The sequence below is a fragment of the Opisthocomus hoazin genome, chromosome 10 (genome assembly GCF_030867145.1).
Source record: "Opisthocomus hoazin isolate bOpiHoa1 chromosome 10, bOpiHoa1.hap1, whole genome shotgun sequence".
NCBI lineage: Eukaryota > Metazoa > Chordata > Aves > Opisthocomiformes > Opisthocomidae > Opisthocomus > Opisthocomus hoazin.
Genome location: NC_134423.1, coordinates 25,157,869 through 25,173,517, shown reverse-complemented (window position 1 = coordinate 25,173,517; position 15,649 = coordinate 25,157,869). Strand labels below are relative to the sequence as shown.

Genomic DNA, 15,649 nt, shown 5'->3' with positions numbered 1-15,649 from the left:
ATAACAGTGAAGCTAGTAGGACTTAAGCAATGGGAGGTAAGAGCTTTGTGGTGATTTCGGAGCGGGATCTGCTGCTGCTGCAGCACACGGGCTGTTAATCTGGGGCCATGCCACCGAGTTGCGGTCCGCGTTGTGTCCGTTGGTGCACGTCGGTGCAGGTTCAGCTCTGCTTCAGGCCGTGCTGCCAGCTCCGATAGCGCAGGAAAATGGTTTTGTTTTTAGAAGCCTTTTATTAAAAAACCCCTTCCAGTAACTGTCGCAGCAAAAAAAAATTTAAAGTCATGTTATGGGACCTTGTATTTCAGCAGTATGGCTGGCCTCCCGTGTATCAAGTTTGCTGTTTCCTCCTTGAAAGTGGTGCACCCGTTTCCTGTTTTTCCTGGGGTGGTTCAGCTTTAATTAAAATGTTTTTTACAGTGATTTTATGAAGACAGGGTATTATTCCAGACTCTAGAGTTACTAAAAACATCAGGTACGTTTAAAGTACAGGACCCTGAATCTTCTTTCAGCGATTTAAGCATGAGAGTCACAAGATCTGCCTTGAGCATAGGGTGATCTTTTCTCCTAGAGCTTCACAAGTCCTGGCCATGGAGCAAAACTCCAAGTGTCAGCTTGGTACCATCAGCCAAGGACTAAACTGCAGAGCTTTAGTTCTTGAATCCTCCTAGGCTGGGCATGGTTAAAGATGGGCAGGTCAACAGATGGAGAACGGAGCTGTGGAGGCTTACGTGGGAGGGGGTGGGTGATTCGAGCTCATGAATCCTCCAGGAAGCGGAGATGTGCCACAAAGCAGACTCTGCTTGGCAGGTTTTCTGCTTCAGACAGGATTATTCCATCTGGTAGTGCTCTTGGTTTTGCTGATCTGCAGAACAAAATAGCCTTTGGGGCCAGCAAACAGACTTTCTGTTTATGAGGCTTTGCGGGGAGAGACTCTGACACTGGCGTTTTGCCTGGGATGTGTTGGGAGAGGGGAGACCTTAGGCTGAGTTACTAATTATTGGAGTGTGTCATCAGAAGCTCAAGAGTTTCCCTTCTTGTGACTGCAGAGCTCAATACCTCTTTTAACCGCTTCATGGCAGTTGCTGACATGGGCTGCTCTGCAGCTTTCTGATATTTAGGCTCTGACGATATTTAGCAAAGGGCACGTGGCATATAAATAACAACATGCAGAGGTAAGCATACAGAAGCCTTTACCAATTTCTGGTTAAGCTGCTCTTTCAGATGCCATGAAATCTGCAGTAACAGTTAAAATACAGATCTGGAGCTGAATTGTGTGGTACAGAATTTGTCGGGTGGCACATAGAAAGACAAGGAATCGCTATAATTCAAATTTGGAGTTTTTCTGTGGAGTTTCCTTTAAAAATTGTTTGGGAGAATTCCAAATCCACAAAAGGCTGCAGGGAAAAATGTTTCAAATTTTTAGTATTTAGCAATTTGCTCTCTCAGGTAGTGGTAGAAAGGTAAGTAAAAACTCTGCTAAAAGTTGGAGAAGCTGGCTGTGCTTGTCACATTTCCAATGCTGAGTAGCCCACAGGTTAAACCGTGGCTTCCGGAAGACGAAGTAATCTTTTATGGTGTTGCTGTTGTTCCGCAGCCTCTCTGTGATGCCATATTTTGAGAGTTTGTGAAAGATCCATTTCCCCAAAAAGCTTCACGTAGTTACTTGAGATTGCATGAAACTGTTGAACAAGTTGCTAGTCAGAAGGAAAACGGAGGTGGAAATATCCTGGCAGTGATGCTGTACTGGCACCGGGGAAGAGCTTATGTTCTCCATTAAAAATGCAGTGGCAAAGCATGAGTCTGACAGGTTGGCCTTAAAAAGGAATGAAGCTGGACGTTTGAGACACGTTACACGTGGTGTTTGTATTTAACACAATCCATTGAAAGTGCTGAAGAGATTGATTAGAGCCCAGAAGAAAAGCGGCAAGTCATTAAAGCAAGCAAACAGAAAACAAAGGTGGAAGAAAATAGCTGCTTTCAGAACAAACTCAGTGTCATCTCCGCTGGTGAGGTACCTGCGCAGGAGGCTCTGCGAGTCAATAGTATGTTAATCCACATCTATTGGAGGCTGTAGCTGATTTTTTGTAACAGAGTTATGCAGACACATGACTGTTGTTAAGGTACGCGCCGATCGATATCGTCAGAGTGCCAAAGGCAAACACTGAAGAATCTGTAACTAGAGCATACACCTCTGCAAAGTATTGAGGCATTTGTTCATTTTCTTCCTGCAGGAAAAAGAGAAAGATAAAGAGAAGACTAAAGAGAAGGACAAAGAATGCAAGGAGAAGGAAAAGGATAAGAAGCTGTTAAACGGACATCTCTTCAGTGCGACCTCCGTTGTAGCCCAAGCAACCTGTTACCACTGTATGAAACCTTTCAACAAGGATTCGTACTACTGTGCAAGTAAGTTGGGGGGGTGCTTCCCCCTTCCTTTTGTTTTTTGTTAAATCTGACATGGGAAATGTGAACCTTATGCTTTATTTTCCTCTTGCTTAAGGCTGTGTGGTGGGATGGAGACTTGGGAGATAGTGATTCATGGAGCAGCGTGTTTCCTGATGGAAGTTGGGCTGGAACGAGTCGTGGCTGTAAGGAGGTGTCCTGCAACCTCCCTCATAGCCGGTGCTTGGACGTCGCAGCATCCCATGGGGTTTTCTGCCCTTGCTTGTTGAGATGTGTCACTCAGCTGGAGGACTTCGGTCATTTCAGCTGCGTGTTGTGCCTTGGGGCCGAGGTGCTTGGTTAAGATGAAGGGAGGATGGGGAAAGCTCGCTTGGATCAAGGCTTTTGTTTCCAATGGGGGAAAAAATGTCCCACCCATCTGTAGTGTGTATTGCTTTAGTTCTCTGAAACACTGCTTCGGTGAGCCCTCAGTGAGAACAGCGTGATACAAAAAGGAAATACTAACACTCTTCTCCCTTTATACGTGAATTCGCATCACCGGTCGAATGGCAGCTACCTGCGTGCATGCGAAGTACGTGCAGCACAGCGCAGGCAGTACGGGAACCACAGCAGCGGGTTGCTGCGAGATCGGTGATTCTGTTCTCTTTTCTTATCAGACGTTTTCTCATGCCTGTAGCTCGATAAGGTCAGCACCATTTGTGTGGTTAAGACCAGAATGGTGGCCGGTTTACGCAGTGACCCAAAGCTATGAAATACACAGACAAAAATGTATTTTTCCCACTGCAGCTCAGGGCTTTCCGTTCCTCACTATTAGTAATATTTTATACGCCACTAGCCTAGAAGAGATGAGTCAAAGCGTGTACAGGAATCGCTCCCAGGCTGGAGCAGGAGGCTCTGTCTGTGTCTGCTGCTAGATGAGCAGTGTAGAAAACGTCTCCGGTGAGCAGGGGAAGGAGCAGCCAGCTGAATCCCGAATGGCGGTTTTGAGTTTCCTGGAAGGGAAGAAATTTCAGCGAAGTTGTTTGCATCAGACATGCTCTGTGTCAGCCTGATGGGAAATGGAAAATGTCAACAATTATAAGCTCTCAAATGCATCTTCTCCCTTTCCCCACTCGACTTGCTTAACAGCTTCTGGAGCCACTTAGAAAATCAAATATATGCCAGTTTAACTCTCTATATCCGAAGGAGTTAGAATAATCCAGCAATGTCCTCTCTTTTAGCATAGATGTTCTTTCCTCGTTTTTCAAGGTATAACAGAAAAATTTTGGAAGTTTTCTGCATCAGTCAGGGATTGAAAGCCACAAGGAAAGTTTGGTCAGGGCCCAGGTTGTAAGCTCACATCCGAGAGTGGTCCTTTCTCCCGTCATGCCTTAAAATCAGCTGTCGAATGCCTTGGAGATGACGGACAACCAGCAGCAGAGGCTGGTTGGTTCCTGTGCTGGCGTAGACTACTTTTTTCCTACGGAAGTGGCAGTGCTTTACTGCTACCATCACTGATCTGTCTTGCCTGTGGATGACCTTTTCTTGATGCCTTTTAAAGCACCGGATCATTTTAAATCAATGTCTCAACTTTTCAATGATGCCCCCAGCTTCCTGAAACAGCTAGGCAGTGCTGAGAGACTTAGCATGCTCTGAAACAAACAGGCAAGCCAAAAATCCTAATTTTTAGTTGCTGGTCTTTTTTTTTGTGATCAGTGATGCAGAAAAGAAGCTTTTTGGGATTTTAATTGTTAATACTAGTGAGAAAGAGGAGTTGGAGGAATAAAGTCCCTGAAACAGATTTTTGATCTAAAAAATCAAAAGTGGTACATACTAAGGAGCTACCTTCAGGCTTTCAAGGCTGGAGTGCGAATTTAATGGTTCTAAATTGTCTCACCACCTCTTTTCATGCACCAGAAGCAGGTTCTGTCCCTCTACTTTGATCTAAACAATGATATTGCTTGTGGGTTTTTGCAAGAACACGCAGGCTTCTTTCTTCTGTCTCTTTGCACAGGAAACTGTGGGACATTGACAGTATAGCAACGCCCTGTGGCCTTACCCTTACCTCTCTCAAAATATCAGAAGAATTACTGGCTTTTATTAAGTAGGCTTTTATTCACTAAGAAATTTCAGGAATGTGAGCATATTTTGTCATTCTGGGCGTGGAATTTTTTTCCTTTCATATTTCTGCTAGAAATAATTCAGAACTGTATGCTTACAGTGTAATGTACACTTAAAATATAGCTCATGATCTGTGTTAATGTGTGTTTTCACGAATGAGTGGAAATAACAGTTTTTCTCTAAGCTACCGAATCTCATCTGAAAGCATTTCAGTTGTGATCTTTCACCTCTCGGAAGAGTTAATACTCCAAAGCCAATTATCAATTATTATGAAAAAAACAGTTTTAATCATCTTTGAAAGACTTTGATCCCCAGAAATCTGCTGGCAGAGATCATGAGCAGACTCAGGGTATGCCGAAAAAGACACGCAGCTTTCGCTCTGGCATATATGCAGCAAAGGGTGGTGTTAAAGCGTGATGCCCTCTGCGTTGGTAAATATTGTGGGTTTGGACCAAAACGGTGGCTTCGGTCTAGTTTTCAGCAGGAATTCCCAACCTGACGGCCGTGGTCACCTAGCAGACACTCCTGTTACTTTTTCTGATAATCCTGTAGTACAGTGGCACTTGGTGCCTGTACTGTAGATCTTGGCTATGATATGTCTCAGTTTATGTAAATGAATTTTCCTGTCCTTTTCCTGTCTTTTGGATCCTATAATTCTTGTCTCGATAAGAACACTATTTGTGTTTTCAGAGAAGATACTAGCCCTGCAGCTGGTTTCTGTTTGTCTCCTGCAGCTGCTTTCCACCTTACATTTCTGTCAGAGGAAGAACTCCCATCTTTTTTTCTTTTTTTTTTTTCTGTAATTTAAGACCCATTAGGACACTGGCAAATCAACCTTGCATTGATTTTTAAACAGAATTTCCTGCTAAATTCCATGAGGAAATCTTGTTAACAAACAAAGGGGTAACAACCTGGGAAAGCAGCCTGTCTCCGTATCTGTACTACACATGTAAACCACAGTGATGCCTGAAAGTTGTAATGCTCAGTTGTGCAAGATAACAGTTCAGATTACAAACAGCAAAAACTGACCTGATCTCTGTGGGTTCTTTGTTTAATTGGTTGGGTTTTTTTTACTTTTCACAGACTGCAGTGCAATTGTTCACAAAGGCTGTAAGGAGAGTTTTGCTTCTTGTGCAAAGGTCAAAATGAAGGTAAGAGATTTTGTCTACTGAATGAACAAAAAAGTTTAAATAATTTAGCATGCAGGTATGTAACATCTTCAACTGTACGTCCCAAAGTTTCCAACTTGTTGGAAAGCACCTCAGCCTATAGTGAATAATTTCTCTGGGTGCTCCTGAAATTCCCCAGAACCACCTGTTAATACCGTAGCTGTCCCTGGGACGCTGTGAACGCTCCAGGCCAGCGCCACAGGGTGTGTGTTGACAGCTAATCCCCTGCGTTGTTCCCTGCAGTACACAGGGACCTTATGGTGAGATGGTCTGTCCTATGCTTCGATTATAAAAAAAAATAAAACACTTCCTGGCCAAATTCAGGGGTGTGCAGCACCCTTAGATGCCATATCTCTTAGTTCTCAAATGCTGCATCAGTAATGCAGTGTCATGGGTGTATAATGCATAATGAAAACTGTTAAATACGGATGTTGTTTATATGAGGAAAGCGTACAATTGTGATTTTCAGATCAGTTCAGTATTGTCAGCACCTTCTCTTCTCGTTTTCCCATTTGCTGCACATCTTTCCATCTGTTACTTTGCCCATTTCATTGATGGCAACTGGGGGGGCTGTGCATGTGCATGTGCTGGCATGCATGTCTGTGTGTGTACATATCTATAAAATACACATACAGACAAGAACTGATATGTTCTGAGAGGATTCAGGAAAAACATAGATTTTTTTAGTTTTGTTTATATGGCACAGCTTGATGGGAGAAGGGAGGAAGAAATTACAACGAATTTCAATTTTCTTTCAGCCGCAGAAAGGGATGTTGCAGGCACATGATACCTCTTCGTTACCCACAGTGACCATGAGAAACAAAAGTAAGAAAAATTCCTTTCCCTCTGCTCTGGTGATGGTCTGTATCTGCTGTTCGTAACTGTTCTGACAACTAATATTCGATATTATGAAAGATGAGCATTTATCAAAACAGGGATGAGAGCATCTTCTGTACAATGTTTGGGATTTCAGAAGCTGTAATGAAGTTGCACAGAGTTCATCCACTTCTGCAGTGTCCATGTAGCTTTAAGGAAATGTAAAGTCGTCTCAGATTTAGAATAACTACTTGACTGCTGTACCTTGCTGAAGGGCTACAGCTAGTAAGTCCACAAAATCTGGAAGATGCAGCCTATGTCCATGGGTATCTGACATTGGAAAGAATCCAACTATGAGTATTATATGAACAGAAATTGTTTTGATTAGAAGCGGAGAGGATGTTTGTTTGAAATACATATATATTTTTTAATTAAATAGTCTTATGCTTTGAGATAGTAAAAACAGAAAGTTTAATTTTGAATAGGAGCAATACTAACAAACTCCTCCTGGCCGTGCTGAAATACGCACTGCACTGCCGAGCTAACCACTGTGACTGAGGGCAAAGAATAGGAATGAAATAGCCCACGTGGTTTTTGTAGTGCCATGGTTTGATAAGCTAATTTAGAGGTAGCTTGGAGATCACTATATGGAACCACATGGTATGATACAGGTGTATCCACTGTGGTATTTGTCATGAAATTCAGAGGTAGCGTTCCAGAAAGCAGAAATGCGTCTGAAGAAGGGAAAAATCGGTAATTACTATTAAAAGATTAGTTAAAGGTATGTGGTAGTATAATGAGACAGGGATTAGCGTTTCTCAGTGGTACGTACTGGTAGAGAAACCTTTTTCAAAAAAGTGTGACCAGAAGCAGGGACATGTGTATAATTAATTACAGGCCCAGGGAAATTAAAAAGCAACATAGTAGGAGCAACATAGACCTGCTGGAGCGGGTCCAGAGGAGGCCACAGCAACCAAGCGAGGGCTGGGTCACCTCTGCTGTGAGGAAAGGCTGAGAGAGTTGGAATTGTTCAGCCTGGAGAAGAGAAGGGTCCGGGGAGACCTTACTGCAGCCTTTCAGTACTTGAAGGGGGCCTACAAGAAAGATAGGGACAAACTTTTTAGCAGGGTCTGTTGCGACAGGACAAGGGGTAATGGTTTTAAACTAAAAGAGGGTAGATTTAGAATGGATATAATGAAGAAATTTTTCACAGTGAGGGTGGTGAAGCACTGACACAGGTTGCCCAGAGAGGTGGTCAGTGCCCCATCCCTGGAAACATTAAAGGTCAAGTTGGACGGAGCTCTGAACAACCTGATCTGGTTGAAGATGTCCCTGCTCGTTGCAGGGGGGTTGGGCTAGATGACCTCTAAAGGTCCCTTCCAACCCAAACTGTTCTGTGATTCTAGATTACTGCATGTGATTATTTATCAAATAATATTAAATTCAGTTTCCCCAGTGTATGTTTCTGGACTTGCAGATCCCACCCAGATCTTTGAAGCGTAGTGCAATGCAGTCTGTTCTGCACAGGGGTCGGTGTTATTTCCTTCGTACAGCTGTTCCTAACTAGTCCTGGTGAGGACTCTAGGAAGAAAGGGAAGTGAATCTTAGAGCCTGGGGTCTTTAAGTCATCGTCATTGCAGTTGACAGCGCAGTTGCATGTGCTGACGTCTCTCTGACCCTTGCTTTCCAGCCTCACAACCGAAGGAGCGCCCTCGCTCTGCAATACTTGCGCCTGATGAAAGCACCGTAACCTCAATATTCAATAACAGGAGATCCCAACAGACTGCAGTACTTTCAAAAAGTGTCTCAATACAGAACATTGCTGGGTAAGGTTTCTCTCTGCACGTCTGAGTATGTGTGTGTTATCTGGCGCTGCGAGCGTAGAGAAATTCAGATCTCAGTAAAAATAAATTCATATACTGTGATTTGTATTAAAGGTACAAAAGAGGATCACAAAACCAGAGATACCCATATTATATATGATATCATCAGTTGTCTTCCACACAATCAGATTGTCTGGGTTACTTTAGTCATGGCATGGGTTCAGAGGTGTCTGAGTTGGCCTGGTTATATTCAAGGCTGCTTCATAGCGATGATCTGGGCTCCAGCAGGAAATTCCCTTGCCTCGGGCTGGGTAGTGTGCAAGCTCACGTTTGCAGCTCAGGTATGGTATTAACTTTTGTGTCCATAACGATAGGGTGGAGGCACAGAGCTGCAGTCTTCATGGTGTTTTAGGACTGCCTCGTACATAATTCATTATAAAACAATCATAGAAGAAAATCTAATCTGTGGTTCCTACACTACCTGCATATTGAGCATTTCTACACACAGTGCAATAGCATGGACTGGCATGTTCTGGACAGTTTGTATGCCTCAGCTACTCATGGCAAAATTTCCTTCAGTCCATTTTTCTGATCTGTCTCAGAGATAGCAATAAAAAGACTCTTGGATAGCCTTTTGTGTTGCATTTTTTCACTGCTTGCACCAAGCACAATGGGGATGGAAGTGACTGTAAAGTGGAAAGTAATGAAAAGGAATTATCCAAACCCTGAAACCTCAGGTGTGATTCTTTATACAAGCAGCACCATCACTCAGAACTGTAGATCTTACAGCTTGTTGAGCCTCAATGGGTAGTTGTTAGAAAACAATTAATAGAAGTACATTTCTGTACATAAACATGCAATGCTTGCCTTGGTTTTTGATTCATATTTTAAAGGCATTTCTGTTTTGTATTTGAAAGTACATTTGTCTGGTTTTTAATGTCATAAATGATATTCTATGTTCTGTTTCTCTGCAGAGTTGGGAACGATGACAGCTTGATACACACTTGGAAATTCCTGTCGCAGTCAACAGACTCCTTACATAAAATCAGCCGGGTGAATGAATCCATGGAATCACTGGTTGATGAAGGTAAGAGATCCCCATGGCATTTATAGCAACAGGAAGGTCTCAGTGCCGCTGTCCAGAAACAGAAAATCTGTTTTGGCATTTCAGCAAGTGTTTTCCTTTCCAGTGGACAATTAAAGTGCATTTTATTTGATCTTAGAATATTAGTATGATGATCTTAGAATATTAGTATGATAAACTAAAACAAAGTCCCACATAGTAATTTCTTTAGCTTGTTGAATTGTGGGAAAACGTTCAAAAGGTTTCAGTTACAGTTGCGTTACTTGGAATTCAGCTCAGGAACAAGCATTTCCTCTTTCGTTCTGCACCTCTGGCCCATTCATACAACCACAGATTTTGCAGTCTGTCACCTTTTTCATGCTAGTGTCTTGCATTTTGTATTTTTCCCAGAGTGAGGAAGGAAGGAAATGTATTGTTCCGTTTTGTGGGTTTGAAACTGAAGTCAGATAAATTAATTTCTTAAGTTTAAATATTTTTTTATATGGTGCTTTTTTAGGATATAATCAGTATTTTTACATCTTACCCAATATTTACTTGGAAAGAGTGGAATGGCCTTAATTGATTAAGGACAAACCAAGGGCATGTTCATGCTGACAAGAGAAAATTTCCCAGTTCCTGCACAAATGAGCAATCTTTCTTAAAGATACATATGTGTGTGTGCAGTGTGTGTGGTGTTTGCTTCTACCTGCATCAGTTCTAGCTTTCTAAGCTTGAAAACACGGACTTCACATAGATCCAATTTCTCTTGATTCAGTGATGTAAATGAAGACAAACTGGATGTTGTGGGGTTTTTGTTTATCTGCAATGTTGTTCCATTGCCGATGAAGAATCCCTTGTCTTTTACCTGAGCTAGAATTTGGTCTGTGTGAAAAATGTGAACTAGTTTTGTGCAACAAACAAATAACCTTTAAAAGTGCTTTTCATAAGCTGGTCCTTACACGGTGTAATTCCATACGATCGTTTCTTTGGCAGTAAAGGAGAATGTGTGTGATGTCTGTGGTATGACAAAGAAAGCCTAAACCTAAATGAATAGACAGGAATCTCAAATGGGACAAGTTACCCATGTCTTCATGGCACTTACTTTGCTTTGTGAAGGTGCGGACATGAATGAAGGACAGCTGATGGGAGACCTGGAATTAGATTCCAAGCAGCTGGAGGCAGAGTCCTGGAGCCAAGTAGTGGACAGCACGTTCCTACAGCAGCAAAACAAAGATGTTGTCAAACGGCAAGATGTCATTTATGGTGAGAGATGCCTGCATTTTAATTTTTCACGCATCATAGATAGCTTCTTGATATACTCATATATGGATGTGGGAAGCTTTAGGTCAGTGAATAGGAACATTGACTTGGTTTCCTCAGAACCCAAAGTTTCATTATGAAGTTCCTAGAAACATAATGTATTCTGCGAAAGCTTTCTTTCTGCCTGTCGCATGTTCGGAAGCCATCAAAAAAACCAGAAATTGTCTCTCCTCGTTTGCCTACTGATGACACTTAAAGTCCGTTACAGCAGAGTAGCTAGCTAGGAAGTCTTCTCCTGCCGTATGCAAGAGCCGTCCTGCATGGCAAAAGCACACTGTGTTGGGGCAGGCAGGGAGGTGTTAGGAAAGAGCCGATAACAGTGCTGAAGGTTCAGACTTCAGCAGCAATGTCCAAATCTCGTTATTGTTGGACTTCTCTGCCCCCCTGCTTCTCCCACACATGAAAATATTGGTTAATGTTTCAATACCTGACATGAAACTTTCTGAAGCCACTTAGAGAAGCCCATTTATGGAAGAGCTTTCCAGTGGCAGCTTTTCCTTATACTGTACACCCATGTACTCTACAGTGACCTTGATTTTGACCTTGTCCTCATCCTATACAGAGCTGATGCAGACGGAAATGCATCATGTCCACACCCTGAAGATCATGAACGATGTATACAGTGCAGGGATGTTAAAGGAACTGCAATATGATCAACAAGTCGTGGACAAGATCTTTCCCTGCCTGGAAAACTTGCTGCACATCCACAGTCACTTCTTCCAGAGGATTCTGGAAAGGAAGAAGGAGTCATTGGCAGACAAAAGTGAAAAGAACTTTGTTATCAAGAGGATAGGTGACATCCTAGTGAATCAAGTAAGCACTGGAAAATGCTTGCACTTTTGAGAGCACAGCTGGAAACCAGGCACTCCTCCTCCCCTCCTGTTTATGCCTGTTAGATAATTGCAGCTGACAGCACCTTTACTTTTCACACAAGTAAAAATATCCACCTCTGCTTTTGAAAGCACTTTTTGCTCTTTCAGAGAAAGGTTTAATGATGAAAATTAATTTAGTTTATTTGGGGGGAAAGAGAAGCGTTCCCTGACAGGCACAGAGTGGTTTGACCGTAGCCTGGAGGGTAGGCAGTAGTCCACAGCAAAACATGCCCAGTGTGTTTCTTGGCCAAGTTACTGACCTGCTATTTAATTTGGGGTGCGTCATTTTACTTTTCTTTATCTGCGCTTGCTTCCTTCTTTTTGCCTGTCTTGGCTATTTTGTCATTGGCTTTTAAGCCATGTGAGTAGAATCCCAAATTTTGCGGAAAGTGTGAACTCAGTGAAGTCCCAAACTGAGCTCTTTACTTTCTAGAGATCTGCTTGCTTGGTTTAGGGTGCTTTGGACTCATTTGGTTTCATCAAGTTCTTTTGAGAGACTGGCACGCAGTGTTGGGAGATCACACCAGGAGCTCAGGGTAAATTGGACCTCTGTGTCTCATGTCTTGCAGTTCTCCGGTGAGAATGCCGAGCGAATGAAGAAAACATACGGCAAATTCTGCGGACATCACAATGAGGCAGTAAATAACTTCAAAGATCTGTACTCGAAGGACAAGCGCTTCCAGGCATTTGTCAAGGTAGGACCTGGTAGAACAGACATAGTTGACGGAAAAAGTATGTCCTTCCTGCACTCTTGTGAGTGTTGCTATGGAACTGAAATTTTCATCTTTGTTCCTTAGAAAAAAATGAGCAGCTCCCTAGTGAGACGTCTTGGGATTTCTGAATGTATCTTGTTGGTAACACAGAGAATCACAAAGTACCCGGTTCTTTTACAAAGGATACTGCAGTACACCAAAGGTAGGGACTAGTTCCTCTATTCTAAGCGTGTATTTGTTCCTCCACTGTAAATTTCTTGGATCCCTTTCAGCTGAAGCAGATTTTGTTAGAATAGAGAGACTAATCCAGTCATCATGTTCTCACACTGTTGTAACGATATAACTCAGTTTCATCTCTCCATTTAAGATTAGTTATTCAAGTGTCTTGATTTAATTGTCGTAAGTCTGTCTATAGCTAATTATGGAGCAACACGCTTAGACTCCAAAGTCTTCCAGCTTGCTTTTTTTTGGTAATGGCTAAAATATGTGATTAATTTGTGCATTTCATGTATACTGTCTCATATACAAAGTGTATTGGAATAGTCCCCAACTTCAAGAATACATGTGAAAGGTTTTGTGAAACTCTCCTCAAGGGGGGAAAATGCGGCCTACCTCATGAAAGTATTAAAAAGTTATAATGAGGGAATTTGGGTGGGAGAAGAGGAAGGAAGGAAGGAAAATCAAAAGAGTCCACAAGGATGAAGTGAAATCAAAGTGTTTCTTTTTCTGTTCAAAGAAAATGAAGTGGAACATGAAGACTTGACTCAGTCATTAAACCTCGTTAAAGATGTAATTGCTGCAGTGAATAGCAAAGTCAGCAATTATGAAAAGAAAATGCGTCTTGGTGAGATTTACAACCGGACGGATAGCAAGTCCATCATGAGGATGAAGAGTGGCCAGATGTTTGCAAGAGAGGACTTGAGGCATCGGAAGCTCATCCGAGATGGGCCTGTTTCACTAAAAAATGCAGCTGGACGGTTAAAAGGTAAGACCTATCCCTCTTTCTGCCAGGGAAGGATACAGCTCGCTCTCTCTGGATGTAGGATTAGTCCTCAGATTGGTGTCTCCAGCCTCTGTTTATTATTCTGCTTTAAGAGACTGTGACAGCAGCTTTCCCCATGCTGTACACTCGCTTCCCATCACAGCATTTCCGATTGCTCATGTTGTTTCTGAGGTGATAAACAGCTGCTCTTCCTCCTGGCGACTGCGTGCCTGCTGAAGGCTTGGGCTGCAGTGACACCTCGGTGTGTCAGCCAGGGAGCGGAGTTGCTGGGGATGGATCCTTTGGGCCGGGAGGACGCGATGGTGCTGCAGCTGCCCAGAGCAGTGAGTCAGATCTCTGTGCCGTGATGCGCATGTGTAGTGGTTCCAGGAAGCGTGCTCGCTGCATCTGAAACCCAACCTCAGCTTCCCGGTGGCTCTGCCCACCAGCAGCACTGCCTTTCCTTTGCTCTGAGGTCTGCACCAGGACTGCTCGAGGCTCAGCGTTATCACCCAGCTTTCACTGGGACTCCGGAGAGGTGTCCCAGACATTTGTTGCTCTTGAACCTCTTGAACTGCTGATGCAAACTGTTCAGGAGAGGCTCTGAGGTCCCTGCAGCTGCCTCATGTTTGGTCAGTGTTTTCTTGAATTGCTTTTTGTTGCTTATCAGGTGGAAATAGTTTTTCTAAGGTGCTGTTCTCTACTGAATTAAACACTGAATCTCCCAAGGAAGCCTTCAGCTGGGACCACGGTAGCACCAAGAGCAGACAGGGCTGTTCCTCAGGCATGGCAGGAAGTCTGGGCTTTGCTTCTCTCACTCCAGCATCAGCTGATTAAACCACAGTACTGGAGCATGAATGGGGACCGGCAGCCTGGTGCCGTGCTGTGCAGGGAGGCAGAGAGAACACGAAATTCCGTACCAGCTATGAAACACATTGAGGTTTTGGAAACAAGAAGTTTACAGATGGTTTCTAGGCACCCGAGTTTACTAGTGACTTTAGATGATGGATGAAGCAAGTTATGCTGCTGTTGTGAAATCTTGTGATAAATACAGGCTGCATTTGGATTTCTGAGTCATAGAAGTGCATAAACATACCTCTGTAATGCAAGCTCCCAGCGAAAGCAGGTCCTGCAGACAAGCTGCAGAGCCCAGGGAGAGAGTAGCTAGTTCATATGTTCAGGCTGTTTTGCGGGATTTGAAATGAACACAGAGAAGTATAGGAAACACTCTTCTCGGAGGGTTTTAGCAAACCCTCTAAAAACTCTTGCAAAGTGCACAGACGATAGAGAAGAATGGAGTCAAATGCTGAGTTTTGCAAACCTCCCAGAGCTTTGAGTTCATTTTGCAGCTTTGATTAAAGTTTGGTGGTTCTTTTATCTGGAGCTGATCCTGTCCTCCCAAAACAAAATGGAAGGAATTACCCACAGGATGATTTAACTTTTTGGTTTGCTTCCTCTCTGTCACAAGATTTCCCAAGTACATTACACAAAAACTCTTTGTACTGAGGGCTCTGGGTGGAGCATTGTGCTTGGTAGTTGCTACGATATGTCATTAGGAGACTTGGAAGGCTGCATGTGTACTCTGGGAAAAGGCTGTATTCCGATTTGAAATCCTCTGTTGGCTTGATGTTGTGCTTCCTGCTCCTGTGAAAGCAAGCCAGGTCCTGTATCTCACGCAGGCTCTGTCGGCTCCCCTTGGAGCCGGCAAGAGTTGTGTTTGTGTGTGAGCAGAATTGGTGGTGGCTCCTGAAGTCAGTCTTTCCTGGGAAAGAAGCTGCTGCTGACAAATGTTGTTATTGCATGATAATTTACACTCCACAAAGCACTCATCAAGAGAACCATAAAACCCAAAACTTCCTGTGCAGCTATTTTGCTCGAGGACTAAAATATTGATAGTTTGAGAAAACAGTGCTTCTATTCAGTAAGTGTCTCTAGCTTTCACTGTTTTACCCATGTCCTGACTGTAATAAAGCATGTGGCTGGAGAGGAGCACCCCTGCTCCAACAGACGAGAGAAAGTCCTGTAGGTTTCCCAGGTGCTGTTCTGTTCTTCTTAGCACAAAGTCAGTTCAGACCTAACCTGACTCGGCGTCTCCAGGAGCCACCCCTGCTGCTCCTGCTAACTGGGAGGTTGACCCTGCTTCCAGGATTTGCAATAACAGCCTTACCGCTCCCCAGCACTGGTGTTATTAAAAGAAATGTGTTTCAGGGTCAGTCGTATGGTTATAACGCCCTGCTATGCTTTTTCTTTTGCAGAAGTCCAGGCTGTTCTCCTCTCTGACATGCTCGTATTCCTTCAGGAAAAGGACCAGAAGTATGTCTTTGCCTCACTGGTAAGGCTTCACCCTTTTCTGCTCCTTCCTTTTCTATGTGAGAAGCCCTTGATGTGTGT

General features: G+C 43.3%; 1 protein-coding gene across 14 annotated transcripts in view; it reads left to right on the top strand.

Annotated features, from left to right (window-relative positions):
• Positions 1–15,649, top strand: part of AKAP13 (A-kinase anchoring protein 13) — a 232,238-nt gene that overhangs the window by 200,155 nt on the left and 16,434 nt on the right. For all 14 annotated transcript variants that reach the window (XM_075432217.1, XM_075432205.1, XM_075432212.1 and 11 more), the window contains 11 exons: positions 2,232–2,403; positions 5,584–5,651; positions 6,428–6,494; positions 8,176–8,311; positions 9,283–9,395; positions 10,488–10,634; positions 11,254–11,504; positions 12,133–12,258; positions 12,361–12,478; positions 13,013–13,261; positions 15,514–15,590. In XM_075432217.1, the coding sequence (XP_075288332.1) occupies positions 2,232–2,403; positions 5,584–5,651; positions 6,428–6,494; positions 8,176–8,311; positions 9,283–9,395; positions 10,488–10,634; positions 11,254–11,504; positions 12,133–12,258; positions 12,361–12,478; positions 13,013–13,261; positions 15,514–15,590 (1,524 nt within the window). The remainder of the gene's footprint in view (positions 1–2,231; positions 2,404–5,583; positions 5,652–6,427; positions 6,495–8,175; positions 8,312–9,282; positions 9,396–10,487; positions 10,635–11,253; positions 11,505–12,132; positions 12,259–12,360; positions 12,479–13,012; positions 13,262–15,513; positions 15,591–15,649) is intronic.